General features: G+C 44.7%; 1 protein-coding gene across 1 annotated transcript; it reads left to right on the forward strand.

Moving 5' to 3' along the window:
- The first annotated feature begins 1730 nt into the window (after nt 1-1730).
- On the forward strand, nt 1731-23345 carry DERL1 (derlin 1). Its single transcript, XM_006269845.4, has 8 exons — nt 1731-1998; nt 5953-6064; nt 11564-11628; nt 13189-13215; nt 15855-15950; nt 16450-16502; nt 17629-17739; nt 21601-23345. Exons 1-8 carry the CDS (start codon nt 1846-1848, stop codon nt 21740-21742), a joined length of 759 nt encoding a protein of 252 aa, XP_006269907.1. The 5' UTR covers nt 1731-1845; the 3' UTR covers nt 21743-23345.
- The last annotated feature ends 3829 nt before the right edge of the window (nt 23346-27174 follow it).

The raw sequence follows: 27174 nt of genomic DNA on the forward strand, positions 1-27174 counted from the left end.
GGCTCGCCCGCTTGCAGTTGGCACACGTCAGGCGCCCACGGGCAGGGTAGCGTGTTCCCCCCTCTCCTCGGAGCGGTAATGGAATGGGCCACCCGCCCGGAAGCCGCGGCGCCTGTCGGGAGTTGTAGTTTGCAGCGCATCGGAAACTATAACTCCCGATAGGCACCGCGCCTCCCGGAGTGGGAGGAGCAGATGGAGGAGCCGCTTTTCGCGGTGTTGCATGCGCTCCAGTAACCTTGTGCCTGGGCGCGCGCGTTCCACCCCTCCCCCCGCTCGCCCGGGTCCGGCTGCAGAGGTGGGGGAGGACCGTGGTGCGTGTCCTGCGGGCTGCTTACAGGGCCACGGGCTGATGTTGTGTTGTATAAAGAAAGGGAAACCTCTTCACTCCTCTTGAGTGTGTCTGGGTCAACAGGGGCGCCAGATGTTTCGTTGGAGCAACCTGTAGTGGGGCCGTATCGGTTAGAGCCCAGCTCCATCCCAGCCACGTGGCTGGACCCACACGAGACTTCGCCCTAACATATCCCTCGCCTCTCTAACCCTTTCTGCTTACATCACTCTCCGACTCCCCTCTCCGTGCTGGCCTCCTCAACACACCTGTCCTTGCTCTGCTCGTCACTTCTGAGCTGCTTGGTGCGCGGGTTTCTTTCTGCTTCTGCTTTCGCTGTCTTCAGGGTGATGATTACCCATCCTGCCGGGTGAGCTCCCACGGGCTGGGATACCAGGGCTGCACCTGCATCTGGGGAACTTGTAATTCCAAAAGGTCGAGGAGAGCCGCCACAGTCTCCTGACTAGGACCAGGTTCCTCCCAGGTGACACGGCCCACGGTCTGCCAGGAGTCCTCAACATCCAGATTTTCAGTCAGGCCGCTGCGACCGTTGAGGCGCCTTAGAAGCTGTAACAACCTCCTAGGGTCCTTGCGCTGCTGTGCACCATCGGCGAGTCTTTAGGCAGTGATCTGGCAGCGCCCATCTCTCCAGGTCTGGGTGTCTGCTGGCTCGCAGGGAGCTCATCTGCCCTTTGACAGGTCTTGTTTTCAGTCCTGCTGGGTGTCCACACACCCTCCTCACCCAGCCTAGCACACGTGTGGGCGCCGATTTACTCATGGACAACCTGGCCCAGGAACAGGCTGTACTGGGTTACACCGTACCAGACAGCATACCCAGAGAGGCTTGGCCTGATGGGTATACTTATCTATACCTATCTCTATATACCTATCTATGTCTATAGCTAACTATCTTTATATGATATCTATACCTATTTCTCTCTCTCTCTTTGTCTATGTATCTATATATCTATCACTAGCTATATATGATATCTATATCTATCTATATCTCTATATATATCTATTTCTATCGCTATCTATCTATCTATCTATCTATCTATCTATCTATCTATCTATCTATCTATCTATCTATCTATCTATCTATCTATCTATTATGTCTGTATCTCTCTCTCTTGCTATCTCTATACATGTCTCTATCTACCTATCTCTACCTCTACATGTCTGTATCTACCTATCTCTCTATATATGTGTCTCTCTGTATCTGTAGCTAACTATATCGATATATGATGTCTATATCTTTCCTCTCCGTGTCTTCCCGGGTGTGCTGATTTCTAGAACACGAAATCTCAGCCCTTTCGGGAAGCCCTCGCGGGTGGTGGAGGTGTGAAGCGGGGGTGCGGCCCCTTTAAGAGGCGGGACTTCCGGTATCTTGTCGCAGCGCGGAGGGGCGGAGCTGGAAGCGGCTGCGGCTCGGCCGAACTCGGAGGAGCCACGTCGGGCGGAGCCAGACCGCCCCTAGCGCCAGCGCCTCCCCCGCGGCGGAGCAGCGACTAGGCCCGGCCATGTCGGACCTGGGGGACTGGTTCCGGAGCATCCCGCTCATCACCCGCTACTGGTTCGCCGGCTCCATCGCGCTGCCGCTCGTGGGCAAGCTGGGCCTTATCAGCCCCGTGTACCTCTTCCTCTGGCCCGACGCCTTCCTCGGCCGCTTCCAGGTAGGGCCCGCACTACATCTCCCGGCATGCCGCGCGGCCTTGGCGCGCTCGGCGGCTCGGCGCCGCCGCGCGGAGCCTGCTGGGGGCTGTAGTCCGGCGCGTGGTGGACGCTGGGGCGCCGCTCCTTGGCGCTGGGCTGCTTGTAGGGCGGCGGGCGCTGTGCCCTGCTCTGCTCCCCGACCCCCGCTGTCTCGTGCTGAGCCTTTGCGCCCCGTTTCAGCAGTCCTTGTCCCGAGCGCTCAGCAGCGCAGAACTAGTGCCCCTGTATTAAAGGGGGCTTATAGCTTCCGTGGCAGACCTGGCCCAGGAGATCCCTCCCCATGTTAAAAGGGGCAGGAGCAGACGCTGACGGGGAGAGCGAGCACCCTCTGACCGGGGCTTTTCCGGGCTTTTCCTGGCGTGCCTGTCTCTTGCGGCCTCCCACGTTTAAGGTTTAGGAAGTTCATCTTCTGATGCCATCTCCCTCGTCCCCCTGCTTGGTAGGTCCTCATGCCCCTTTCCTGCAAGCACTTGCCCACTCCCTGTTTGAGCCCAGCTGCACTGTCAACGCCCACAGCATCTGGTGACAGTGAGCTTCGCGCTTGAATGACATGCGCTGCGTGAAAAAACTTCCTGTGCTCAGCTTAATGCCTGCTACAGACTCGTTTCATTTCGTGAAACGAGTAGGTAGCAAGTTGCACTTGGTGACCCTTAGCTCTCGTACTGAGAGAGGGAGGAAATCATATATCCCTGTTGACTTTCTCTGCGCCATGTCGGATTTTGTAGACCTGTATGTCCCCCCTCAAGCATTTCTTTTTTTTTTTTCTAAATAAGTCTAGCCTCTTTAGTGTCCTCATATGGAAGCTCCTCCATACCACTAACTGTCCTTGTTGCTCGGCAGTTGTACCTAGGGTGAGGTCAGACTTGAGACGTCCATGGAGAGACCAGGCTTCCCCCCCCCATAAAGTGCTTTTCATAAGAGAGAAACGCAGTGCACTAAGTAGGAAGTTAATTCCCTTGCCAAGCGGATGCTGCATCCCAGAGAGCAGTGTTCAGACAACTCTTTGGGTCTGCGAGGCAACGTGTCAGCTCGGCAGTCTCGAAGATGTGTCTGATCCCTCTCTCTGCACTTGCACATTTATGCATTAGAGCAGGTACTTCATTATAATTTCCCTATACCTACTGGCTTAAAACTCTATCTGGACACTCCCAGGTATGCCTCATATGTGCCTGTACAAGGTGGGGCTTGTTGCATGTTCCTTTCCAGAACGAGGATGACAAGATTTAGTTTAGCCCTAATCATCGCAAACTTTTAGCCAGACCTGGTGAGCTAGAACAGAATTAGAAAAGCTGAGTTTTATCAATTTTGGTAGAGGTTTTTGGCTGTAGCTGTGTTGGTCTGTAACAACATAGGCAGGCCAGGTTCTTTGGGTAGATGTGAAAGCTTTTATTAGACCAACTGAGTAGCTGGAACAAAGTTCTTTGCAACTTGATAGGGTCTTGATATGTTTGTACTGTCTGTCTCTTTCCATATATTGATGTAAAACAGTTACTATTTTAAGAGTTGAAGTTTTATGCTTAGAACTGCTGACAATGAGCTCAGCCTCTGCTAACTGTTGTGATGGAGGAGGGTAGAGAGGCATTACAAGATGCTGACTGCAGCTTTTCAGCCTATAGTAGGTTTGGGACAGATGTGGGAGGACTCTGGGTAGGGCTAGCAGAGTTCATCTTCTGCTCCCTCTTGGTTGGCTTGTTGCCTTTTTGTCTGGAGTTTTGGGAAGGGTGCGTGGTGGGGGAGTCAAGGTGTTTAAATCATGGTCTGGTAGGAGCCCAGTGACCAACATCCCTAAGTTCTTGGAGCATGAGTTGCTGGCATGAGACTATCCAGGGTGCTCATTAAATTTCTGGGTGAGGGATGGATGATGGAAGGCCTCTCTTGCAGCACAAAACAATTCGTTCATTCTCTGTGCCTAAACACGGGCAATAAGAAACCATGTTGCCCTTCCCATCTAAAACAGTTGGGAAGGAAAGAAAAGATCCCCATCCTGTAAGGCTATCAGGGCTGCCCAGCTTCGGGGGGGGCTGGAGCTGCATGCCACATCAGTTCTGAGCCTGGGGCTGCACACCATGTAGGCTGCATGGCAAAGGGGTTGCCATGTCCTGTGGACTCCTGGACCCCTGCTGTGTGTGTAGAGCCAAGCCTCCCCCCCCCTTCTGTTCTCTGCACCTACATCGATGAGCTCCCAGCCTTACCTTGGTTGTTGCCACATGGGCAGTGCAAGCCCACCCTGCCACGCAAGCCCCAGGAGTGGCAGCTGGGCAGGAGCCTGCAGGCCACCAGTTGGACAGCCCTGCTTTATGTCATTACGAGCCTTCAAGCTGTCTTCCTTTTCCACATACTGACCCAAAGTAGTTATGACCTGAAGAGTTGGAGTCACATGCTTATTTGTGCTAGTCCCTCCTGAACTATGAAGCTTGAGGTCCAACCCTGTCATTCTGAATTTGTCTAGGCTGGGGCATCTGAAGCAGTGGCTCTCAACCTCATTGCACTCAAGGCACCTCTCTAACGTCAGAGTTCAACAGCACCCCATTTCAAACACTTACATGCACATTGTGAATGTTATGTTATAAACAGAATTATATTGTCAATGAATTTAATGAATGATACTGATGTATTATACCATAATATCAAATATAATACAAATGTAATATTCCCACTTCATGCTGCCAGCAAGAAGTGCTTTCCCAGCCGTGCCTGGCCCTGTGCACATTTACTTGCAATGTGGCATGTAGACTCTGTGCATATGGCTCTATACCACCCCAGGGATCGGTGGGCTAGTTTCTGCCCTTTGTTCCCCCAGGGCAGTTCCCCCTGCCTCCCTCCCTCCATCTCTGGTCCTGGGCCTGTAACAGACAAGAGTCTAAGGACACCTGTCTAGCAGGTGTTGGGCTGCACAAAAGTGGCATGTGACAGGCGCTGAGGATTTGGAGAGGCAAGGGGATGAGCAACAGGACGCATAAGGTAGATCAAAGAGTATCAGCCAGTTTACATTGGTAATACTTGGTCCTGGCTGAGAGAGCCCTGAGAGAGTAGGAGGGGCAAGGGAATGAGCTGGGGTGAAAAGCATAGCCCTACATCTCCTCTCTGCCTGCAGCAGTGTGTGCTGCTTGGAGTGAAGCAGTATCTGTCACGGGGGCTGGCAGGAGATGGGGTCCCCAGATGAACAGCTGTGAGTGTTGCCCATCTGCAGGGCACTTGTGGGTGTGGGGGGGAATGTATGCAATGTTTTGGAAGTGTGCTGGAAACTATCAGAGTGACATCTGATGGCTACTAAGTAGCTTAGCTAATCATACCAGGCAGTACAAAAGATGCAATGACTTCCAAAGTGGCAATAACACTGCCTGAATCCTAGGGCTGAAAAGGACTTCAGGGTTCTCTAGTTCAGTGATACTCAACCTTATGACCCCACAGGCCAGATGGGCTGGGTCCAATTGATGGGCTTGAACCAGCATATGGGGTTGGCAGGCAGAGCCCTATGCTGCTGTGAGTGGGTGCTCAGCTCAATCCTGACCCGTCCGCTGGTATGCGGTGAGGTAGTGGCCTTGATTTGGATGCACAGGGAGGGGGCGATACACAGCAGCCCCGATCTGGACATGCAGGGATTCCTGCAGGCTGGATAACATGGCTCTGCAATCCAGATTTGGTCCATGGGCCAGAGGTTGAGCACCCCTCCTCTAGTCCAGCCCCATGCACAAACTCAGGACTTGTTATTCCAAACGATCCCTGACAAATGCCTATGCATTCTGGACTTGAAAACCTGAAGTAAAAGGGATTCCACATAAAATATTTTGATTGGCTGGAATACTTTTAAAACTTCTTTCATCTTCTCTGTTGTATGGTAACAGACTAAGCTCCACGATTATAATTCTTTTACAATTATGCCTGTACTCCTTCTCTTTTTTTCTTCTGAACAGATCTGGCGGCCGCTAACAGCAACGTTCTACTTTCCAGTGGGTCCAGGAACTGGATTTCTGTATTTGGTGAACTTATATTTTTTGTATCAGTATTCATCACGGTTAGAAACAGGTATGTTTTATCTTAATAACTATAGCACATGCATTTGGTAGGCTTCACCATGAGTTAGCAAAAAGACTAAGCATTTTTCAAAATGTATATAATTCCAGCTGGAATGGCTTCTGCAAAAGGATAAGACATTTCTGAGACAGACAGACAGTAGCATGTTCTTATTGCAACTGTTGGTCAACAGAAGATTGTGTTGAGAATCCATTCGCTGTGCTTCTCCTAGGTTGCGTTTCTAAATGATGTCCGACCATTTTGAATCCTTGACTGTAGCTCTTTCACTGGACCAATCTAAGGATGGTAGTACTGCAACTTTCAGTCATTGGTTATGGGGCAGTAGGAAGAGAGACTATCGCTGTTTTGCTGATTCTAGTGTCTTGGAATAAAGGAGCCAGATGAATTGCTTGCCTTTGGCAAATCACTTAAAGCTGGGACAGAGAAGGATTTCCCCATCCTTTTCTTTAGAAAAGGCAGACTCTCTTGAGGGATGTGTGCATAGTAGAGCTATTCTGAGTAATCCTGAAAGAATAATACTCCACTGATTGTACAGTTCTGTCACTATTGAAATACTCTGGAGTCTGAGATCCACCTGGAATTTCATTTAGGAAGAAAATACCTGGTGAGGGGAGAGTTCAGTCTCGTGAAACATTCTGTTAAGATACTTTTTGGAAATGATTTTTTTTCTGAAAAGGCTTCTTATAATAAAATAAAATTACAAAATGTAATGTGCTAATATTCTTAAATTGAAACAGTGTTTTCATGCAAAATAATTTTTTTCAGACTTCCTCCAGATCATTTTTTGTTTGTTTGTTTTTAGTTCTGATTTGGAATACAGCCACATATGTAACTTTTAAATCCTTCATAAAGTGGAACTTTTGTCCTTTTACATAGCTTTAGAGGGGTAGTTAGCTGGATTAGCTTGAAGTCGGGTAGAAGGCAGGGCAGAGTGACACCTTGGGGCCTTGTTGCACATTAATTTTAGGCAGGTCCTGAAGCTTTTAACCCCTGGATTATCCACACCTTAATATCTTAAACTAGTTTTAAGTATACTTTAGGTGGATTAAAGTTACCCCACTCCAAGGCAGGTTATCTCTGATCCATGTTACCAGCTCGTGTTCCATCAGTGTGTGACCACCCCCCGCAGATGAGCCACCCAAGTTGCGGTTCTCCAGCATCCCAAGATGCAATGTTACCTTCCCCACCCCGACTCCCGGGCATGTGACCTTCCCACGCCTGGCCCATGCAAACAGCCTGCACAGCGTGTGCCAGCTAGCCAAGTTACAGACTGTGGACAGGTCCAGGAGTAGGGGAGAACAAGGTAGGGGACTCTCATATACCTGTGAGCTGGGACTTCCTTCTTGGGGCAGGGGCAGTAGCTCCTTCAAAAGTGCCCTCCCTCACCACTCCCACCTCCTAGCCACCCTGAGAAATATGACCAGCACCTTCCACACCCCAAATCCAAATCACAATTTATTAAAACATAAGACCTTCTTTAATTTGCTTCCTTTTTTAAATTCTTCTTTCTGTTTTATCCTTCAGTGGTTGACTTCCTTCATTTCTCCACCCCACTTCCTTTCCACCTCCCATCTTGTTACCCAGGCCCACCCGCTTAACTCTCTACCTGCCAGCTCCATGTTCCTGCCCCCACTCCACCCAACCCATGTGTCTCACCCCTGCCTAGAGCAAGGAAACAAGCCTGTCCTGGTTTACCAGCCCTGCAGTGGCAGCTTACAGCTCTAGCTCCTGATCGGGTCCCTGCTCACAAGCCCTCTAGTGGCAAGTCACAGCTATGAAGGTGGGAAATAGTCAAAGTGTTTAGTCTTAAGGTGCAACTGCTCTAAACTTCAGCTAGCACTAACACTGATCAGCGTTTGAGCAGCTCTAAGTATGACATGTAACAAGGCATTTAGATGCTAACTAGTTCAGAAGCATAAGCTTTCTTTCATATTTGTCAGACGCTAGTAGGTTGTTGCCTACAAAAGCTTATGCCTCTCTGAATGAATTAGCCTCTAAAGTGCCACCCTGCCCTGCCTTCTGTATAACCCTAATTATGCAGAGATCATTAGGACTCACAACTGGAAATGCTCAGGTAACAGATGTCTGTCTAGCCTTTTCTGTAAGTAGCTATATGTAAGCACCTCATACCATAATTTAAAGAGCAGGCTTTTCTGGTCCTAGGTAGAGCTTAACATGTTGAGGAAAGAAAAGATTAAATTGCTGATTACATGCAATCATTAAGAAGGCACCAAAACGCTGAATATTGAAGACAGCTTTGCACATATGTGAACAAGGAGCTCTTATGATGGGAAGTCTGGGTGCTTTCCTGTATTTATGATGCCAAGAATATGAAATAAATGACCTTCTTAACAATAAATTGTACCCCACTGTAAACTTCTATAGTTGGGGCTAGTTCTGCCCTGGAGAGGTACAGTTGACTGGCAAAATAGTTTTTGCAGTTAATTTTTCTAGAAATAAGAAAGTTGACTGCTTCAGAGCCCCTCCACTAATCCTTGCCCTCTGTTAAAAACTTTCAAGCATTTCAAGATTTACAGTTGTGAGCACACAAGTTGCTCATGATGTAGACCAGCACTGCTGTCAATTTGTGAGCAAAATTCCCACAATCAGTGGGATGTATTGCACTTTAATACATCCTTTATATAACTTTTCTGGGCAGATGCTAACGTTAAAGATCAGCTTTGAGGATCTTGCTCAAGTTTATTTGTAAACTTGCATTTATCTGGGAAGTGCAGAAAAGACATAGCTGGGTTTCCAGAGCCCTTTATTTTAATAACAAAAATTACATCCCTGGCTTAGTTTTTCTCCTCTGAGAATAAGAGGACTTGAAATTGGTGATTATAAAATGGTTTCCTTAGACCCTTATAATACTTGTTTTGCTGTCTTGGGAATGGAAATACTCAGCTCAGGATTTTCAGATGTTTAAAGGGACACTAACTTCAAAGCCTCTTAATTTTTCATTTATCCACAACTTAAACAAACCCCAAGATAATTAGAAAGGAAAAAGTTTAGAGAAAATAACCTTTTTGCTTATTTTGTTTTTTGTCTTACTAGTCATGTTTCTTATAGAGTCAGTCACCTTCCTCTGCATAAGTTCTCACAGCAACAGTGGGGGAGGAAAAAACTTTTCTGTAACCAAATTAAAAAAAAAAATCCCTCAGAAAAGGCCTGTAATTTTCTTTCTTTCTTTTTTTAAGCAGTATCTAAACCCTTTCCTGTTTGGGGGTGGAATATAAAATAATTACAGTAATACTTGCATGCTGTGTAATACAGATGTTACTAAAGAAAGCCCCATCTTTACCTTCTTGCTCTGTTGAGCTGTGTGTGTACACTGAGGGCAGTAGATGCCCCTGAGCATTTTGATGTCTGTTTACAAGTGTGGTTCTGCTTCTTTTTCTTCTTGTGTTCTGTGATTTTGTTTTTAAGTCACGGTAGACGCCATTTATATCTGTGCAACAACCTCACCTAAGTCTTTATGCTGCCCTCACATCTGTTAATGTGGACTTCTCTGCCTCTGGAGTTTCATATGAGTTGCTGCAAAAGTCCAGGCTAACAGATAGTGATGCAGGACTGGGGACTGAAAATACATGCCTTTTTCAAATTAAAAAACTACTCTTGACAGCCCGGCTTGTGGAATCAGCCCAAGATTTAAAATTCAAGATGGCTTGTTTGTTTTGGTTTTTTTTTTTTTATGTTGACTTGCCCATAGCAAGTGCTCTGCTGCTGAGAGTTATACTCTGACATTCCTGTAGCCCAGGGGCAGGCAATTATTTTGGGCAGAGGGCCGCTTACTGAGTTTTGGCAAGCCATCAAGGGCTGCATGACAGGCAGCTCAGGGCAGATAAATATTAATTTTCTAAATATTTTAGGAGTCCCGCGGGCCAGATAGAATGGCCTGGCAGGCCGCATCTGGCCCCTGGGCTGCATTTTGCCCACCCCTGCTGGTAGTCCCTTGTATCTTCAGAGGGGGGTTTAGTGCTGTGGTACAAATTTATACTTGGGGATGCTGTTTCTGAGAGAGAAGGGAATAGGTTTAATTAATGGTTATTCATTTGTCTTGGCTTTTGGGGGGCTGTTGGGAATCCTGAAAAAAGAAGTGCCTCATCTGTTTAGTTCAGTGACTAAAATAACTGAGTTGACACAGGAAACAGATGTAAATTTTTACAGAACTACATAGTCAAGAGGCAAACCACACTTTAATCTCTACATTCTCTATTTGATTTGTGCATGCACACTTGCCTTATTAAAATTTCCTTGCCAGTAACTGCCTTTTTATGAGATATTGGGTTAAGCATCTGTTAACACTTGTAGAGTCAAATCCACTTAAGATCACACCATGCTGTCTTTTTAAAATGGTCTGGGCATGACCACAACTAATGCAACAGGCCCTCTTACATCTTTTCGGCATTCCTTTAAACGTATTAAATCTTTGGGATTTTGTATATTATGAGGCTTTCTTAGAGGGGAATAAAAGACATACCATAAAGCCATATTAAAGGAAGTAAAACCATAAAATCGTCTGGTTTGGGAAATTGCCACCCTCTGACTTCTGGTTTTCTTGCTTTTGGAAGCTTAAAAGAAGATAAGGCAGAAGGTTGAATGCTAACTTGCCATGTTGTGCCCCTTTTGGCTTGATCTGGCTACAACCAGATGCTTCAACATCCATATCCAGAGAGGAGGCAGTGGAGGAGTTGGGGACTTCCATTTGCAAGGAAAAATAACTGGCATATTTCCAGTCTGTGGAATCAAGAAGACTAACAAAATTCTGTACTGATGATGCTGTCTGTCGCTGTCTTTCTCCTTTTTATTTGAAGAATAAGGGCAAGATAGCTGTATCCCAACCATGCTCAACCTCTCTTGCCCTGTGGGCCAGATTGGGCCACCATCCCTCTCCTCTCCCCCCCCAGTGTAGGGCCAATCCACCTGCTGGATCCCTCATACTGAATCTGGCTACAGTGTGACCCTGTCTGCCATCACAGTTTGCCAGGGGTCCTCATGGGTCTGGAAACTTTGCAGGGGGAGTGGAGGGGGCAGTGGCAGTGTTAATTGCTGTGACTCTGGGAGCAATTAATGCAGCTACTGCTTTCCCACTGCTAAATTTCCAGACCTGTGGGGAGCCCCAGAGGTTTAGTACCACTGCACTATCCAGTCGTGTCAACACACAGCTCGGGCAGGAAGATTGCAGAAACCACAGGGTCACCTGGGTCACTTATGAATAAATCAGTATGAGTAATAATGGATTTTAAAAAATTAACTTCTGAAATAAATTACTTCCACATCTGGTAAAATGTGTGCTTGAGGTGGTCAGATATGGCAAATGTCACCTTAAACACTGAAGTACCTATAAAGTTGGATTGAATTTGTCATAATGTGTTGTCCCCACTGAGCAAGAGCTAAGGTTGTCTCCTGGTTTGAAATCATAGTTCCTAAGAACCAAAGTCTCTTGGAGATCCTGAAAATATTTTGCTAACAACTCATTTTGTTTTTTAGGTGCTTTTGATGGAAGGCCAGCAGACTACATGTTCATGCTCCTTTTTAACTGGATTTGCATTGTTGTATCCTTCAAGTCATTCTTCTGTTTGGTTTTTTGGTTCTTGTATTTGTATCTAAAATAAGTCACTTTTATAATCCAGGTCTTATCAGCTACTTCCAGGGGTGGGGCAGAATTTAGAAATTGTGCTAGTGCAAAGTTCTGGGTTGACTGCAGTGACTGAAGTCTTCTGTGCCCAGGAAAGTTGGGAGCAGTAAAGACTTCCCCAGAGTTCCTTGCTTGCTTCATTTTGGCACTGTTGTGGATGGCCACCCAGCTCTTAGGTCAGAGAGGCTGTTAATTGTGATGGATACAGACTTTTCTTCACCATGGACGGAAAAGACTAAAGTAGTGTCGTAAAGACTGCTAGAGAATTAAAGCTTTCACTGTTGACAGGCTTGAGTCAGATTGGTGATCTTGAAGTGAAATGCTTGCTACTCATTTAGCTGTCACATGGGCTGTTCTGGGTTCTTTCCTCTTCATGCCATTTTTTAGAAGTGGAACTGAATTTAATAATTTCTGATATTTTCCCTTCTCTATTCTCCCTCTTTCCTGTTCTTCCTGTGTCCCTTTACTGTATTATGGCTATTTATGAAAGAATTGTAGCTGGAGAAGGAACATGGGGGGTGAGTAACATCAGCTGTAGTTACGTCAGCTACATCTTTAACTTTGTAGAAGTGCCGCCATCTTGATTAACAGATCTGCTCCTTCCTTCTCTTCCACTTATGTTTCCTTGTACAGCATTTTTGCTCCTGTTAGTCCTGCAGGCCCAATACAGTGGCTAGAACATAAGATGGATTTTGTTTCATTGCCAACAAAACTGTCAACTAAATTATAGCTGTAAATCTTGGATGGTGGTTCTTCTGGTAAGGATCTGATTACTGTTTGACATTCAAAGCAATGTGGAATTTGCAGCTGAGAAAACAAACTTGGTAAAAAAAAAAAATAAAAATGGTTAAACCAAAAGCTGTCCCATTCTCTTCCCCCCCCCCCCCCCCCCCTAATTTCTGGCTAGTAAAACCAATTACTGAGGAACAGTGTTATCTGATACTACAGTAAACACATTTCTTCTCAGGTAAAATAACACTAAAAAAACTAGAGCAGTGCAGTTCAGGAAACGTGATAATTGCAGTATTTTAAATTTTCTGCTTATCTGTTTTTTTTGTCAGGTATAGAAAATGCAGCACTTAAACTCTTAAGCAAATGGAACAACAAATGTATGACACAGACTTCTGGGTTTTTAACATGGTTTTTAACAAAGATTAATTGGCTTGCAGTTGGTAATCTCTGCACAGATCCAAAGACTGAATGAGCATGAAAGCAGCCTCCGTCTCAGTCCTACATGTGGCTGCTTGAGGTGATGGTGGAGGGTTTGTCGGTATGGTAGCTTGAGTAGTCGCAGCTGATCTGTTCTGTAGGTGGTTGGAGGTCTTCCATTTTCCAGATTAATGTGGGACTTCACAAAATATAGTGCTGCAGCATGGTTTCATTGGACTAAAATTGAACAGGTCAGGCTTTTAGCCTCAAAAATCACTCTGGTCTGTCACCTGTTTTCATTGCATTTTCCTTAGTTGTCAACTAAAAGATAACTGGCTTGGCCATGGACATGCAGGTAAGTGTAATGCAGCTTTTCAGAGACCTTCATAGGAAATGTTTTCTTTGTTTTTTGTTTGTTGGTTTTGGGGGGCGGGGGGTTGCTTCACATGTTCATTAATGCACTTTAGGTAATGTGCATTAAATCTAATAAATCTATTGTGAAGTGCTAGCCTATTTTAATGTGCATTAGCTAAAGATCACTTTTTGTGATACTTTAATGTGCATTAAAATAAGCTAACGTGCATTAAAGCTCATGTGTAGACACACTCTTAGAGATGCTACAAAATGTCACTTTTACTTTCTTGCTTTATTTATATTGGCTGCTCATCAGTATTTTGGGAAGTAACTAAATTCTCACCCACAGATACTTTACCTACATTTGTAGCTGGTCTAAGCTTTTTCTGTTTGGCTGTAATCTCAGGTAACATCAGGCAGGGATGTATTGTAAAAGTTAATTACACTGCCGAGGAGACAGGGGGGTGACTTCTTGGCCCTATTGAAGTCCAAATGAGTTCTGCCACTGATTTCAATAAGCAGAAGAGGGGTAGTTAGCAACATGAGTCTGAGGTTAGGCAGAAGGCAAGATAGTCTGTAAGATGCACTTCTGACTGGACAAGACTTGGTCTGTAAGGTAGAGATGAACCTTGCCTACTGACTTTAGTAAGACTGGGAATTTTTTTCCTGATGATTTTCCTCTGCCCTATTTCCTCAAGTGCCTTCATGGTAAGGCCTGTGAGGATGGTGATCTAGCTCTTTGGCTGCTCCTTCCCCCTTCCCCCCCCCTTCTCAGGTTGGGGTTCATCATAGCAAGCAGCAAAAGAAGCTGATGCAGAATGAGGAGAACTTCCCAATTTTATGGCCATAAAAATGCACTGACGTCCGTTCTTTGAATTTGAAATTCATGTATTTAATTTAAATCAATAGTATACAAAAGGAATTCCAGTTGTCTTCTGAGTTTGCATATAATATTTTTACACCCCAAAATGTCTCATTCTTGGGGTGTCCTCTTTGTATATAAACTAGTCCAAGAAAGTAGAGTAGCCCCAAGAACACCATATTTCTGACAGAACCTAGTTGAACAAATTTATCAGCTAGACCAGGGATCTGCGATCTATGGCCCACAGGCCAAATCATGCCTGGAGCCGGGGGTTCACCTGTGCCACGCTGTGGCTGGGAAGTAAGAAGTGCCAGCAGTAGCTGGGACCTAGTGCTGGCTCTCCTTTGAGCTGAGCTGGGTCATTCCAGTCTGGCACCAGAAAAGCAGTGCTGCCCTCCGAACTAGACTATTGTCAGAGCCTCTTGTAAAATCTCTTGAAAGTCTCTCTTGTTCTTTGTATTTCTTGATTTAGAAAAACAAGACCTATAGTGAGCGAGTATAAAGGAGTCAACATTTCTAAAACAGCACTGCTAGTACAACTTGTTGCTATTTTTATGACCTCTTGGGGTTTGTCTAACTCAATACTAAAGAAGCTGAACTGATTTGACTTGATCGTTTTTTTTTTAAATTGATGTAGTTAAACTAACAATCCCCTAAGTGTATGCAGATAGACTTAAACTAGTTTTACTTGTGCTCAGAGCAGTTTAACTTAATTCAGCAAAGATGTGGAAAGACACATCAGTGTAATTTATATCAGCATACAAATTAAGTTAACAAAATAAATGACATCAATCTCGGGAACAGACAGCTGTGCAGCTCTCGTGGGATAGTAGGTGTCATTACAGACACCTGCCACCAGGTGGCAGAAAAGCAAGCAGCTCCACCGGGATTGAAATTGTAAGAGAAACCCTAACTTGAACTAGTTATTACCCTGATTTTTTTTTTTACAGATAATTTGCCACTGGGTCAGGGGAAGTAACACTGGTTTAGGGGTTTGTGTTGTCTGTCTGCTACGCCAGTAATTCCCAACTTTTTTTATGGCTGCCCAGTGCGAGCGGCACAGGGCATGCGGAGCAAGCTGCCTCCCTCCTGGGGCTCCCCTGGTGCCTGGCTTTAACCCCAGAAGCTCAGATATGACCCCGGAAGCCACACAGCTGGGCAGACGGACAGGGCTCTGAGTGGGGGGCTCGTGCCACGACCCTGCAGCCAACCCACCGTGGCCGGTTGGGAACCTCTGTGCTACACTTTCACTTTTAGTGTAATGTAAATACCAGTGCGAACTTTTTGTCTGTCCACACCTAAGTGCTGTATTTAAAGTCACAGACCTCTGCTTATTGAAGACATCTCCTAAGTTTGAAATACACAACAAACGGTATTGAAAGCACGAATGCATTTCACAGAAAACCTATCCTAGCTGTGTGTAGAGTGAGACTGGGGCATCCCAGTACCTGAAGCAGTTGCATGAAATTTAAGCCAGCTCAGAAATGGGCAGTCTGCAACACTTCTGGCAGAAATGATAGGAAGGTCACAGTGAGCAGGTGAGGCAAGTTTTCTACACAACAGAACAGCTTGCCAATTTGGTTCACTTGGTCACCTGCTACCTTGTTCATTTGTGAGGTCATAATAAAATACAGGCAACAAAGGTGTTGCAATATAGGTCTTGGAGCATCTTTGCTGATGTTGTGCTTGTCCTGCTGCCACTTTAAATATTGTGGGATGAAAGGGTTATATGGAAGTGACCGTGAGTATGATCTTTGCTTTGTTTCTTTATATTGCAGTTGTTGATGATTCCTCTCATCATGTCAGTTCTTTATGTGTGGGCCCAGCTGAACAGAGACATGATTGTATCATTTTGGTTTGGGACAAGATTTAAGGTATGGCACAAAGGGGAGAAGGGCGTAAGGATTTGGGATTTGGCTCTTGCTGTCCTTCATGTGGCACCCGTTGTTTCAGTAGAAAACTGCTTTGGAGGTCCCCAAAACTGCAAATTGTCACTACTACTTAGTAAGATTTGTAGTTTGAATTTCAGCCTGTTCTTCTCTGAGCTGCTGTTTTTGTTTCTTTCTGACCACTGTGTGCTACCCTACGGTAGCACAAGTTCAGTACCAACAGGACTACCCATCAGATTTTAGCTATGGAAGAATGTGTGAAAAAATGTTTTTTAAACACTTTATAGACATAGGAAGCATTTGTGTACAAATGGTTACTTAAATAAGGATATTTTGCCATTTTAATTAAAGTGTTCAAGTCAAACTTGCATAATAATAATAATAATAATAATGCTTAAGAGACTGAAAGATGAAGTTGCCAAGTAACTTCTGCAGCCTTCTTCTCTCCTTTAGTGGTTGTAACTTGACTGTGTCTTTTCTACAGGCCTGTTATTTGCCGTGGGTTATTCTGGGATTCAACTACATCATTGGCGGATCGTAAGTAGTTACTAATTTTTGTTTACCTGAGATTGTAAATATAACCAACAATAATCTGTGGTTGATCGTAACAATAAAATGAGCTTCAAGCTAATGGGTTAGTAAGGGGATTGCCAATGGTTAGATATTTTCCTTGTAGAAAGTATGTGAAAGCAAGAAAATTAAATGTCTGAAAACTTGTACAGAACTTGTTAGACAAAAATAAGATGAATTCACATTTTTTGTAGTAGGCCTTCGGCGAAGGTTTTCTTCTAAACAAGAATCTAAGCCATGATTGTTCCTGAAACCACAGGGTTAAGCTCTTCTCCCACTTCCTTTTTTTCCTAGCCCTTGTCTCCATATCGCACATTATGTTTAAGGAGGAGAGGGGGAGGAAGCCCACACAGAACACATGTGATATTTGCTAGCCATCCTTCTGAGCAGAGTTCAGCCTGCCTGTATCTTATTATCCCTCTTTATTTTGTTTATAAGCTTTTTTTTTATTTTATTTTTTTTTATTTTTATTTTTTGAGCAGAGACTGCTGGTCCACAGTCCTATACAGTGGTGCCCTGATTTCTATTGATGCTTATGGAGCACCACAACTACTGCTGTCACTACCATCTAGATACATGGTCTATGGAAGAGAGAACTTGTGTTTTCTGTATTTGGGTTCTGGTTGTGCTTCCTACTGACTAACCCACCCCTTCAGGAAACTGCTCCTTTTTTAAACATCTGCTGTTTCCATATGCGGAAACAAAAATAATCAAAGGCCCCAGTTCTGCCGAAAAACTATAAGTCTGTTAAATTGGGATCCAAAAACAAAGCAGATGAGGGGACAGGCTGTTGAGTAGAGGTGGCAATTGATTTTAGTTCTTGAGAGTTACAGAAACTCTAATTCCCAGTATTAGTAAGCATTAGTTGTATTGCATTGCTCAAGCCTGGATAGAGAATGCCTAGAAGGCAGGGTGCTGGCGTGTTGGTGAAGTTGACAGAAGTAGCTTGTAATAAACTATGGAGAAAATTCTGTGGTTCTTGGGTTGGGCAGGGAGGGGGGGACCTTGATATACTCTGACACCTTAAGGTAGAAGTGACAAAATAGCTCTTTTGTTTCTTGAGGTATTTCAGATAATTTTTCTTGCTTTGCAGCATCATCAATGAGCTGATAGGAAATTTGGTTGGACACCTGTACTTCTTCTTAATGTTTAAATACCCAATGGACTTGGGAGGAAGGAATTTCCTGTCCACACCGCAGTTTCTGTGAGTTTTTTTTTTTTCTTTCTTTCTTTCTTTCTTTCTCCCCCTCCCCACCCCTCCAGACTTTAATTTCATTGGCATGACCTTCTGAAGGCCCTGCAATTGGAGGGACTAAAAAAATGAGTATGACCCCAGCAAATATTTTTTTAATTCTTCTTATGTCCCCTTGAATTAATCAACCAATGACTGGGATGACAGCTATCCTGTCTCAGGTAGACATCCATGTACCAGATCAGATAGGGTTCTGAGTTTGATGGTTTAGCAATCTCCAATGTGTCCAGTAGCAGGTCTTGAAAGAGAAGGTGCAAAAAACCTGATAGTAGTCATCTAATGAACTGGCCATATGGGAAGCTTCTTCCCATCACTGTCAGTTAATAGTTGGCATATGTTCCTTACTAGCTGCAGGAGTGAAGGTAGGAAACAACTCTCTGTAGTATATAATATGGCAATAGAGACATCCCTGGAATTATTACTTTGTTTTCTAAGTGGGCTTTGTTCTCCTCTTGGTTACCTTTTATCTTACACTGTTCCTCTAGCTAAGAGGCAAACAAACTTAGCTGCTACCTAACAGAAGCCAATTATAATTGATTGGTAGCACCAACTATGAATTGCAAATCAACTGACAGAATGCAGATTGGCAGTAATGTGACTAGAATAACTGCAAGGCTTGGATAATGGGATGTTTTCCTGAGATCCTGCTAGTGATTCAAAGCTAAAACTGTTTGCAGAAGGAAGAATCCAAGATCATTGCTGAAGTAATCTGTACCGTAGTGCTTTGGCATCAGGGTTGTGTATACTTCTTCCTGCCAAAATCAAGCTAATGATTTAGGCAACCCCTTCTTAGAACTTGTGCTGTCGATTTTTAGACAGTGAGGTACAGAGTCGAATTGCCTTTGCATTACACCAAACAACAGGATGTCAAATTTATTTGACCTTGCAGGCTAGATGAGTGTCCCTGAGCTGATCTTTGGGCCAGACCAGGACTGTGACACCCTATGGAGCAGCTGCGGCACCAGGTCCAGGCTGCACACAGCATGAACCAGCCCCTGGGGCTGGCACAGGGCTGCAGACAGCACAGGAGATGGTCTGGAGCACTCTGCCTTGCTGTAACCCTTGCATGCCGGCTCTGCATCTGGTGGGGTGCCACATGGAGCATGTGCTCAATGCCAGCCCCCTGCACCCTGCTCAGTGCACAGTCAGTCCAGCCCATGTGCCACGTGCAGTACATGCCAGCTCTGGGGCTTACAATGCATGTGGCCCTGGGGCTGGCATGGGGTACACGCTACCCATGGTGCCTTGGCTGGACATAGCACTGCATGGGGTCCAGGGCACTTGCTGTTTGGTGCCCTGGACTGACCCCCTGTGCAATAACCTGCAGGGTGGATCATACAGCTCCGTGTGCTGGGTCCAGGCCATATGTTTGACACCTCAATGTATATCTCCAGCAACATGGTGGAGGTCTCACCTTTACCACCTTAACTGCTCCCGCTATTGCAAGCCTTCCTGCTAAACCTAATTTTCAATAAAAATCAGAAGATGACAAAGTGTTGCTTTTAATAGTTCTGAAGCGACCATCAATCTTACTGATTATGTGTAATTGTCTCTTGATTCCAATTAAATTCATTTAAATTTTCCCTTAACATTTGAGTAGTGGGAATGGTTAGGTAGTCTTACATGACTAGAATCCCTGTAAACTCCCTCTAACAAGGCACCAGTTTTGGTTTTGCGTTGCATACTCCACAGCTATGGCCTACAATTAGGACACTAATAACATTAAGACTCTTTGGTACTAAAAGTTCTTAATTTCTTTTCAAGACCTATAGAGTTTGTCAAAAGAGTGTTCGTACAGAGTTGGGACTTGAAAGAACTTTTAGTACCTCAGATTTGATAGGTCATATTCAGCCATGGAATAGCCTGGCTTGATGGAATGTGCCCGGTTGTTTGCTTGCTTGCTCCAGAGCTGAATTTGACCCTATGTCTGTTGTAACTCTCAAATATACATAAATGTCCTTTTCTGGAGAGCAAGAAGGGTCAAGATACCAGCCTGAGACTTGGAAGACAAAGGTTCAAGTCCCTGCTCATCCTTGGATGTCTAGATGTCTAATTTCAGTTGAAATTAGTGGACCTTAGTCTCCCTGTTCCCTTAATTCACCATTTAAAATAGCAGCCCCTAACTCACACAAGTGTAGGTGCAAAACTGAGCTCCTCGGACATGGCAATGGGGGACCCTTTGGGTACATAAAATAGATCTCTTCTGGAAAGAGATTCATATGTGGTTCCTTCTCCCCTCCAGGAAAGAAAAGTATAACCTAAATTAAAAATGCAGCAAGAGACTGTTTCCCTCTTCCACTTATGAGGAGGACTTATCAATTTGTGGACTTATTTTGATTCTGTAAAATCCTATTTTCCAGGATTGCAAAAAGCCAAACAGCCATCCAGGCCTAGTTGGCTTATTGGCCTAGCATGGTTAAGACATGCCCACAGTACACGAGGGAGGGATGCAACTAGTAGGGCTGTGCGAAGCTTCGGTCCCTGATTTGATTTGACCCAATTTGGTTGTCTAATCTCTGAATCAAATCAAAGGACCCTTTAATCCTTCCGAATCAGTTTGGACAGATTCAGTGATTCAGACGTAGACACAGCTTCAAATTTGTTTTTTCTACAAACCTCTAGGTAGCAGTGGCTCGTGATCACTGCAGTGCTGGGGCAGATGGAGCGTTTCACAGAAGCACGGGGGGGTCCCCAGCATGCTCGGCAGCAGACCCAGAAGTGGACCACAAGCACTTCCGGGTGCACCGGGGAGCGTGCTGGGGGTGCCCCCATGCCCTCCCGGCTCAGCGACTGGTGCCTGCTGGGTCTGGAGGGGCACCCAGGGTTCCCCTGAGGCCAATCACTGGGCTGTGGGGAGCGGTGGGGGGCCCTGCATGTTCCTTGGCAGACCCAAAAGTGGACCAGAAGTACTTCTGGTCCACTTCTGGGTTCGCTGCCGAGCACGCTGGAGAGCCCCCCGTGTGCTGTGGGACACTCCATGCATCTCAGCACTTACCTCAAAGTATGTAGAAAAAACTTTTAAAGCTTTGCCTGTGTCTGAATCGCTGATTTGCTAAATAGGCATTGAACCGTCAGATTCACATTCGTGTGAATCGAATTGGGGACAGCAATCTGAATCAACGGATCAAATCATGTCCCTGATTCAGACCAAATCTGAATCGAATAGGGCCCGTTTCACACACCCCTAGTAACTAGCATCACCTCCAGCTGCTTTTGACTTTCCAACACGTCTACACCTGGATCGACTGGGGACAGCCTTCAGCGTGAGGCTTTTACCTTGCTACAGTCCTGTGACATAAGTATCATAACCATCCTCTTGCCACACCCCACTTCCCAAGGTACTAGAGTTTATTTGGAGAGTATTCTGTACATTGGAATTCTGTGTCCAAGTTGCTTGGCTTCCTGGGCCGCATCCAAACCCATGTTTGGCAGCAGTGCAAGTGGCTGTGTTAACCACTGCAAGTGCTAGAGCTGCAGGGATTGATGGCTGGTGCTTGCTCTGCCACCACCAAAATGTGTCCCCAGTGGGGGGTGCGTACTGCAGAATTCAGCAGCAGGCCCTACCTCCGCTCTCCCCAGTTCCTTCTGGAGCCCTGTGGAGCACTCTCCTCCAGGACATGGCTGAATAGGCTGGATCCAGCTTGTGGGCCATATCTTTGACCCCTCTGCTCTCGATAAATAAACCCCCAGTTAAATCTAGCAGGTACAAAGGTTGGGACTTTCATAAAGTGAGTTAATGCTGCTTAAAGATCAAAAGACAGTGGTGCATATACAACACGTGTAATTTTCTCTTCCTGGCCACTTGTTTTCTAGATATCGCTGGCTGCCAAATAGAAGAGGAGGGGTCTCGGGATTTGGTGTTCCACCTGCTAGTGCACGAAGAGCTGCAGAAGATCAACAACAGGGGGGTAGAAGACACAACTGGGGCCAAGGTTTCAGACTAGGTGACCAGTGAAGAACTGCTGGTCTTGGCAAACAACTAGTCCTGAGCGCATGCAGGAAGGCTGCTTCCTGGTGCACTGTGCTTAAGAACCAAGCTCTCTAGTGCTATTGAATTTGTCTGATTTTAAAGAATTTTGTTTCTGGCGCAAGGTAAAATAAAAACTTGAAGAAAAACTGTAGCTCTTACACCAGGATAGCCAGTAGTGCTCAACTCCATTCTGCCCTTTAAGGAAAGCCTTAGTACTGTCCGTCTGTTGCAGTGTGCATCCATTTCACTGCCCTCCTCTCTGATGCAGTGGCACGTGATAATCGTGTTTGGTACCTTGCTTTCTCTTCTGGTACATGAAAAGTTCTGTTTGGTTGTGGCAAGATAAGAATCCAGTCTTTGGCTAAAGGTTGGATCAGACCAACCTCTCCATTCTGCTTCTGAAAAGCTGATTCTTCAATACCTGCATTTAGATTTCAGGGTGTTGAAACCTTTATTTAAGTGGCATAATTGGACTGCATTCATAACAGAGAGAATGTTTCTGAGATGTTTAATCTTGTTACCAAGCTACATTTCAGGAAAGCAGTTTTTTCTTGTGGTGTAGTGTTTGTGGAGAGATGTTTCCTTGTCCACTGCAGATGAGAGGGGAAAGGCTAAGGGCAAAAGACAGCTTTCCTTTCCTGTTAGTAATTACATTAACAAATATTCCCAGCACACTAAATTTCTGTGATTTGTAATGTCCACCACTTGCTGCATTTAAGTCAAAATTGTATCCGTCTCCAAGCTGCAAACCATTGGCTTCAAGGTTGATATTTTAGTTGCAAAACAAAATAGCACAAAAGTAGAAAATGTACATATGGCGAGTGGCTATTGTGAAGGTTATTAACTACAGGGTTATGTTTGTATTAACTGAGACTACAGCATTTGCTTTGAAAGCTTTAAGGAATTAGAGAATCACTGGAAATAAACTTGTTCCAGGTTACCAGAGAATTGATTTGCTTTCCGAAGTTCTTTCTCAAACAAGAAGTCACATACTTTTTCAATCTATATGTCTTTTTCTTGGAAGTGCGGGGCATGATTGTCTATAGTATTCTCTTGCTATTATTGTAAGGCAGTATGCTCTTATGGGCAGAGTACAGGGCTAGGAGCCAGGAAATCTTAACAACTGTTATTCCACTATTCACCATATGGCCTTTAGTGAGTTACTTAGCCTCAGTTTTCCCATCTGTAAAATGGGGTAAATAATATTTACCATCCGCAGGGATCCCAAGAGTCATTTTGAGTAGTGCTGTGAAATTATAAGTGATATGTCAGAGCTAAGTATTTTTATTACTACTGGTTTATTTGTTTTTTTCCATTGGACTTGTGCTCTGCAGGTTTACAGATTCTAGATACTGTACTAGTAACTTCCTGAATCTGGGAAAAGAAAATTTGCTTGTTTATCTGAGTAGCTTCCACAAGGATCTGTTGTGGCATGGAAAGAGGAAAAATGTAACTGTTGGTCGTCTTGCTCATGAGTGAATATAGGAACTGGCAAGCATCATGTTGCATGTCTTTTGGTTTTTGTCGAAGCATGGAGGCTCAGAAATCACTTAGCACTTCTGTTTCCAGTAATAAAATGTTAAAGATGCTCTTGCCTTGTTTTATTTATATTAAAATCCTTTGGTGGAAAAGGACTCCAGTGGCATAAATGCTAATCTACTGTTGACCTGTAGCTGTTAATAATGCTGACTTGTAATGTTTCAGGAGCCATCCTGTTGCAGCTGGCCTTCAATTAGTCATGTCACAGTCTCTCTAAAGCAGTTGTTCACATTACTTAACAGTCTGGTTTTACAAAGTGGTAGCAGTTGAAGTGATTTGTCTAGTTGTTGATTTACCTACTGCAGAGAGCCAGTGCAAGGCCTTAAGTGGGGACTTAAGCATAGCTAATTCCTGCTGTGCACCCAGGTGATTGTCACCTTGACACGCAGGCTGCAGAAGGAATGGCTTCTAACTTTGCAAATGAAATGTGTTTTGCAAGTGGGGGGTGTGGGGGAGGGTTGGAGAACCTTTTGACACAAGACTATGGGGCTTTTTTTTAACAGTTTCAAAAAACTAAGTTGGCTGGTTATAGCAAATTTGGACCCCTGAAAATCTTAAAGTGAATGTTAAATATTTGGCATTCCTCATTTGCTGACCTGGAGCACTGCTCTCAAGTGCTCAAGTATACAGTATATGCTGACAATGACAGTCTCTTTTTCGAACAAGTACCTCCTTTATTCTTTTGTACAGAGAATTTCCCTTTTTGTAATCAATTTTTTTTGTTGGCAAAGTTTTAAATTAAAGTTTTAATCTCTCTAGAATTGTCTGCCTGTCTTGCTAAATCCTGCTAACATTTTACCTAAGCCTTTGACTTGCGCCTTTCCAGAGTGCTTTAACAATATTGGACAGTCTGCTATCCCTAATCGGAAGTGTTCAGGAGAACACCCTGTTCTGCTGGTCTCCGTTCGTCACTGAAACTTCTCTTACTAAACTTTCTGACAAACTTTTTAAATGGCTTTTTCTAGTCTCATTTTTACTTATCACTAGCTTTGATAAGATCCCTCACCCCTTATAGTTGTCTTTTCCTGCTTCTTACCTACCCAATTGCTTTTTCATTATCTTCTTAGTGTACTTTCCTCCTGTTTCAGGGATCTATTTTGTAGCTGTATTGTTCTGAGAGAGAGATGCACAAAGCTCTTGGGTCAGAGACAATATCTTTTTATTAGACCAACTAAATAGTAGTGAGAAAAATCTTTGGAAAAAAGATTTGAATTCAAATCTTTGAATTCTCATCCTGAAGAAGGGTGTATGTCTGACTAATCTCATCTTCTACGACCAGCTTACTCACCACCTGGATAAGGGAGATGGGGTTGATGTCATTTATATGGACTTTAGGAAGGCCTTTGACTTGGTGTCCCATGAGGCTCTCAAGGTAAAACTAGGGGACTGTGGGCTCAACAACTCACAGCCAGTTTCCCACCCATCTGACTGTTTGGGTTGGACACAGAGAGTACTAATAGATCCATGTTGACCTGGCAGAAGGTAGCTAGTGCGGTCCCCCAGAGTTTGCTACTTGGACCAGTGCTTTTCAACATCTTCATCAATGATCTGGATTTGGGGCTGAAAAGCACACTAGCAAAGTTTGCCGATGACACTAAGCTTTGGGGAAGTGTGGCCATACATCAGAGTAGGCTGATCTAGGCGGACCTAGACAGATTAGTTAGGTGGGCAGACCAGAACCGGATGCTGTTCAACACGGAGAAGGGTAAAGTGCTCCATTTGGAGAAGAAAAATACGCAACAAACTTACAGGCTTGGTGGTGCTAGGCTAGTTAGCACCATGTCTGAAAAGGGCCTGGGGGTCATAATTGATTTTAAAATGAATATGATCCACCAGTGTGATGCTGTAGTTAGCCAAACAAACACTACGCTGGCATGCATCAACCGATACATCTCAAGTAAAGCTAAGGAAATTATTCTCGCGCTGTACTCAGCATTGGTGAGGCTGCAACTGGAGTACTGAGTCTAGTTCTGGGCGTCGCACTTCAAGAGGGATATGGAGAAGCTAGAGAGAGAGTCCAGAGAAGAGCCACTCCTATGATTAGAGGCCTGAGGAGCAAGCCATATGAGGAAAGGCTGATGCATATATGGGACTGTTCAGCCTAGAAAAGAGAAGACACTGGGGGGATTTGGTGGCAGCTTACAAATATATCGGGGGTGAGCATCAGGGGCTAGGTGAACAATTATTCACCACGGTGCCCTGGGGGTAACCAGGAGTAGCAGTCATAAACTCCTAGATGAAGGCTTCAGACAATATAAAGAAAAACCTCATGGTTTGTGTGACCAGGCTCTGCAATAGACTCCTCGCAGGGGTGGTGTAGGCACCTACCCCGGAGATCTTCAAAAGGAGACAACCCCAGCAAGGTGTGCGTCCAATTTGACCTTTCAATCTTTCCTGCCCAGAGCAGGGGGGCTAGATCCAATGACCTCATGAGATCCCTCCCAGCCCTAAACTTCTGTAAATCTGTATGTGCCCAAAAGCTTGCCAAGAAAGGAATTTTTTTGCTACTGTTTAGTTGGTTTAATAAAAGATATCACCTCTGACCCAAGAGCTTTGTGCACCCCTTTCCTCCTGTTGAAATTCTACAAGAATGGCTCTGGGGATCCCTTTTACCACCAACTTCTGTCAAGCCCAGAAATTCAACTTTCATGGTTAATGAGAATGCTCAAAATTACCATCAAATCATTTCCATCTGAACTACAAGAAAAACTAAAGACCTTGATTCTCCCCACTACACAACTCGGTGCCTTTTTACATGCTCCCTAAAATCCACGAACAAGGGAACCCAGACAGACCTATTGCATCTAACCATGGGACCGAACCCTAACTGAGGAAATACCAGGTTTCATCAACCAACTCAAGTCTTTTCACCATCTGTAAACTTGAGTATCTCTTGTATTGCCTCTGGCATATTCAAATGCCCTGTCTGAAAGTGCACCAAACCACTGCCTTATCAACCTTCCCGGTGTGTTTGTGAGATGCCCACCTTCATAATAAGTGGGCTTCTTATTCTGAGTGAATGACTGAGGAGCTGGATCTGTCCCACTTCATTTTTCCACTGCCTCACCACTGTATTAGTCCTGGGTTTCGTAGCTCACATGGGGGATATTTTTCCTTTCAGAGGGGCTCTTGTTCAGCATGGCAGGGTAGGAGGGACTTTGATGTCTTATACATATATCTTGTTCTTGGGATGGGGGAGATGAAAGTACATTTGCCTAATATACAAGGCAGTGAACCAGCTCTTGAGCTGCATTAATTTATTGCCTCCGTCATAGACTTCCTCGGTGACTTCATTTCGCTGTACCTCAGTTCCTCATCTGTAAAATGGCAGCAAGTTATTTTCTCCAGCTCTGGGTATTTGCACTCTGAGTATGGATAAATGGGTAGGGAGTGTGGCGAGTGTATATGTGGGGGGAAGACGGTGGGACCCTGTAAGCACTACCATAACAGGGGGGAATATATTGCTTTTTGTGAGCGCTGTTTACGATCAGCCTCTTCTTACTGTGTCAGAGATGCAAGTAATTGGGATAGTTCATTTGAAATCTGGAATTCTGGGGCGATACTATAATTCGGTTAATGAAATGGAAGTACATGCATATTAAGTGGAAGTATTTATGGCTAATGGAAGAGAATTGGTATTTGTTGGAAAAGCTCTTGCTTATGGTTATTCCTATGGGCTTTTCCTGAATTGCAGGGAGTTCTAGTGAATATCTGCAATACTGGATTTTGTTTTTTTTTTTGTATTTTGTGGATTTGGGGTTTTTTTAGGTGTGTGTGTGGCAGGGGGAGGGGTTCCCCTTCCCTCCTGTACCTGCTCTGCAGCAGGAACACTTCCAACTAGGATTAGGAGAAACAAGTTATACCATCATAAGTAATAT

The sequence above is a fragment of the Alligator mississippiensis genome, chromosome 3 (assembly GCF_030867095.1).
Source record: "Alligator mississippiensis isolate rAllMis1 chromosome 3, rAllMis1, whole genome shotgun sequence".
Classification (NCBI taxonomy): domain Eukaryota; kingdom Metazoa; phylum Chordata; order Crocodylia; family Alligatoridae; genus Alligator; species Alligator mississippiensis.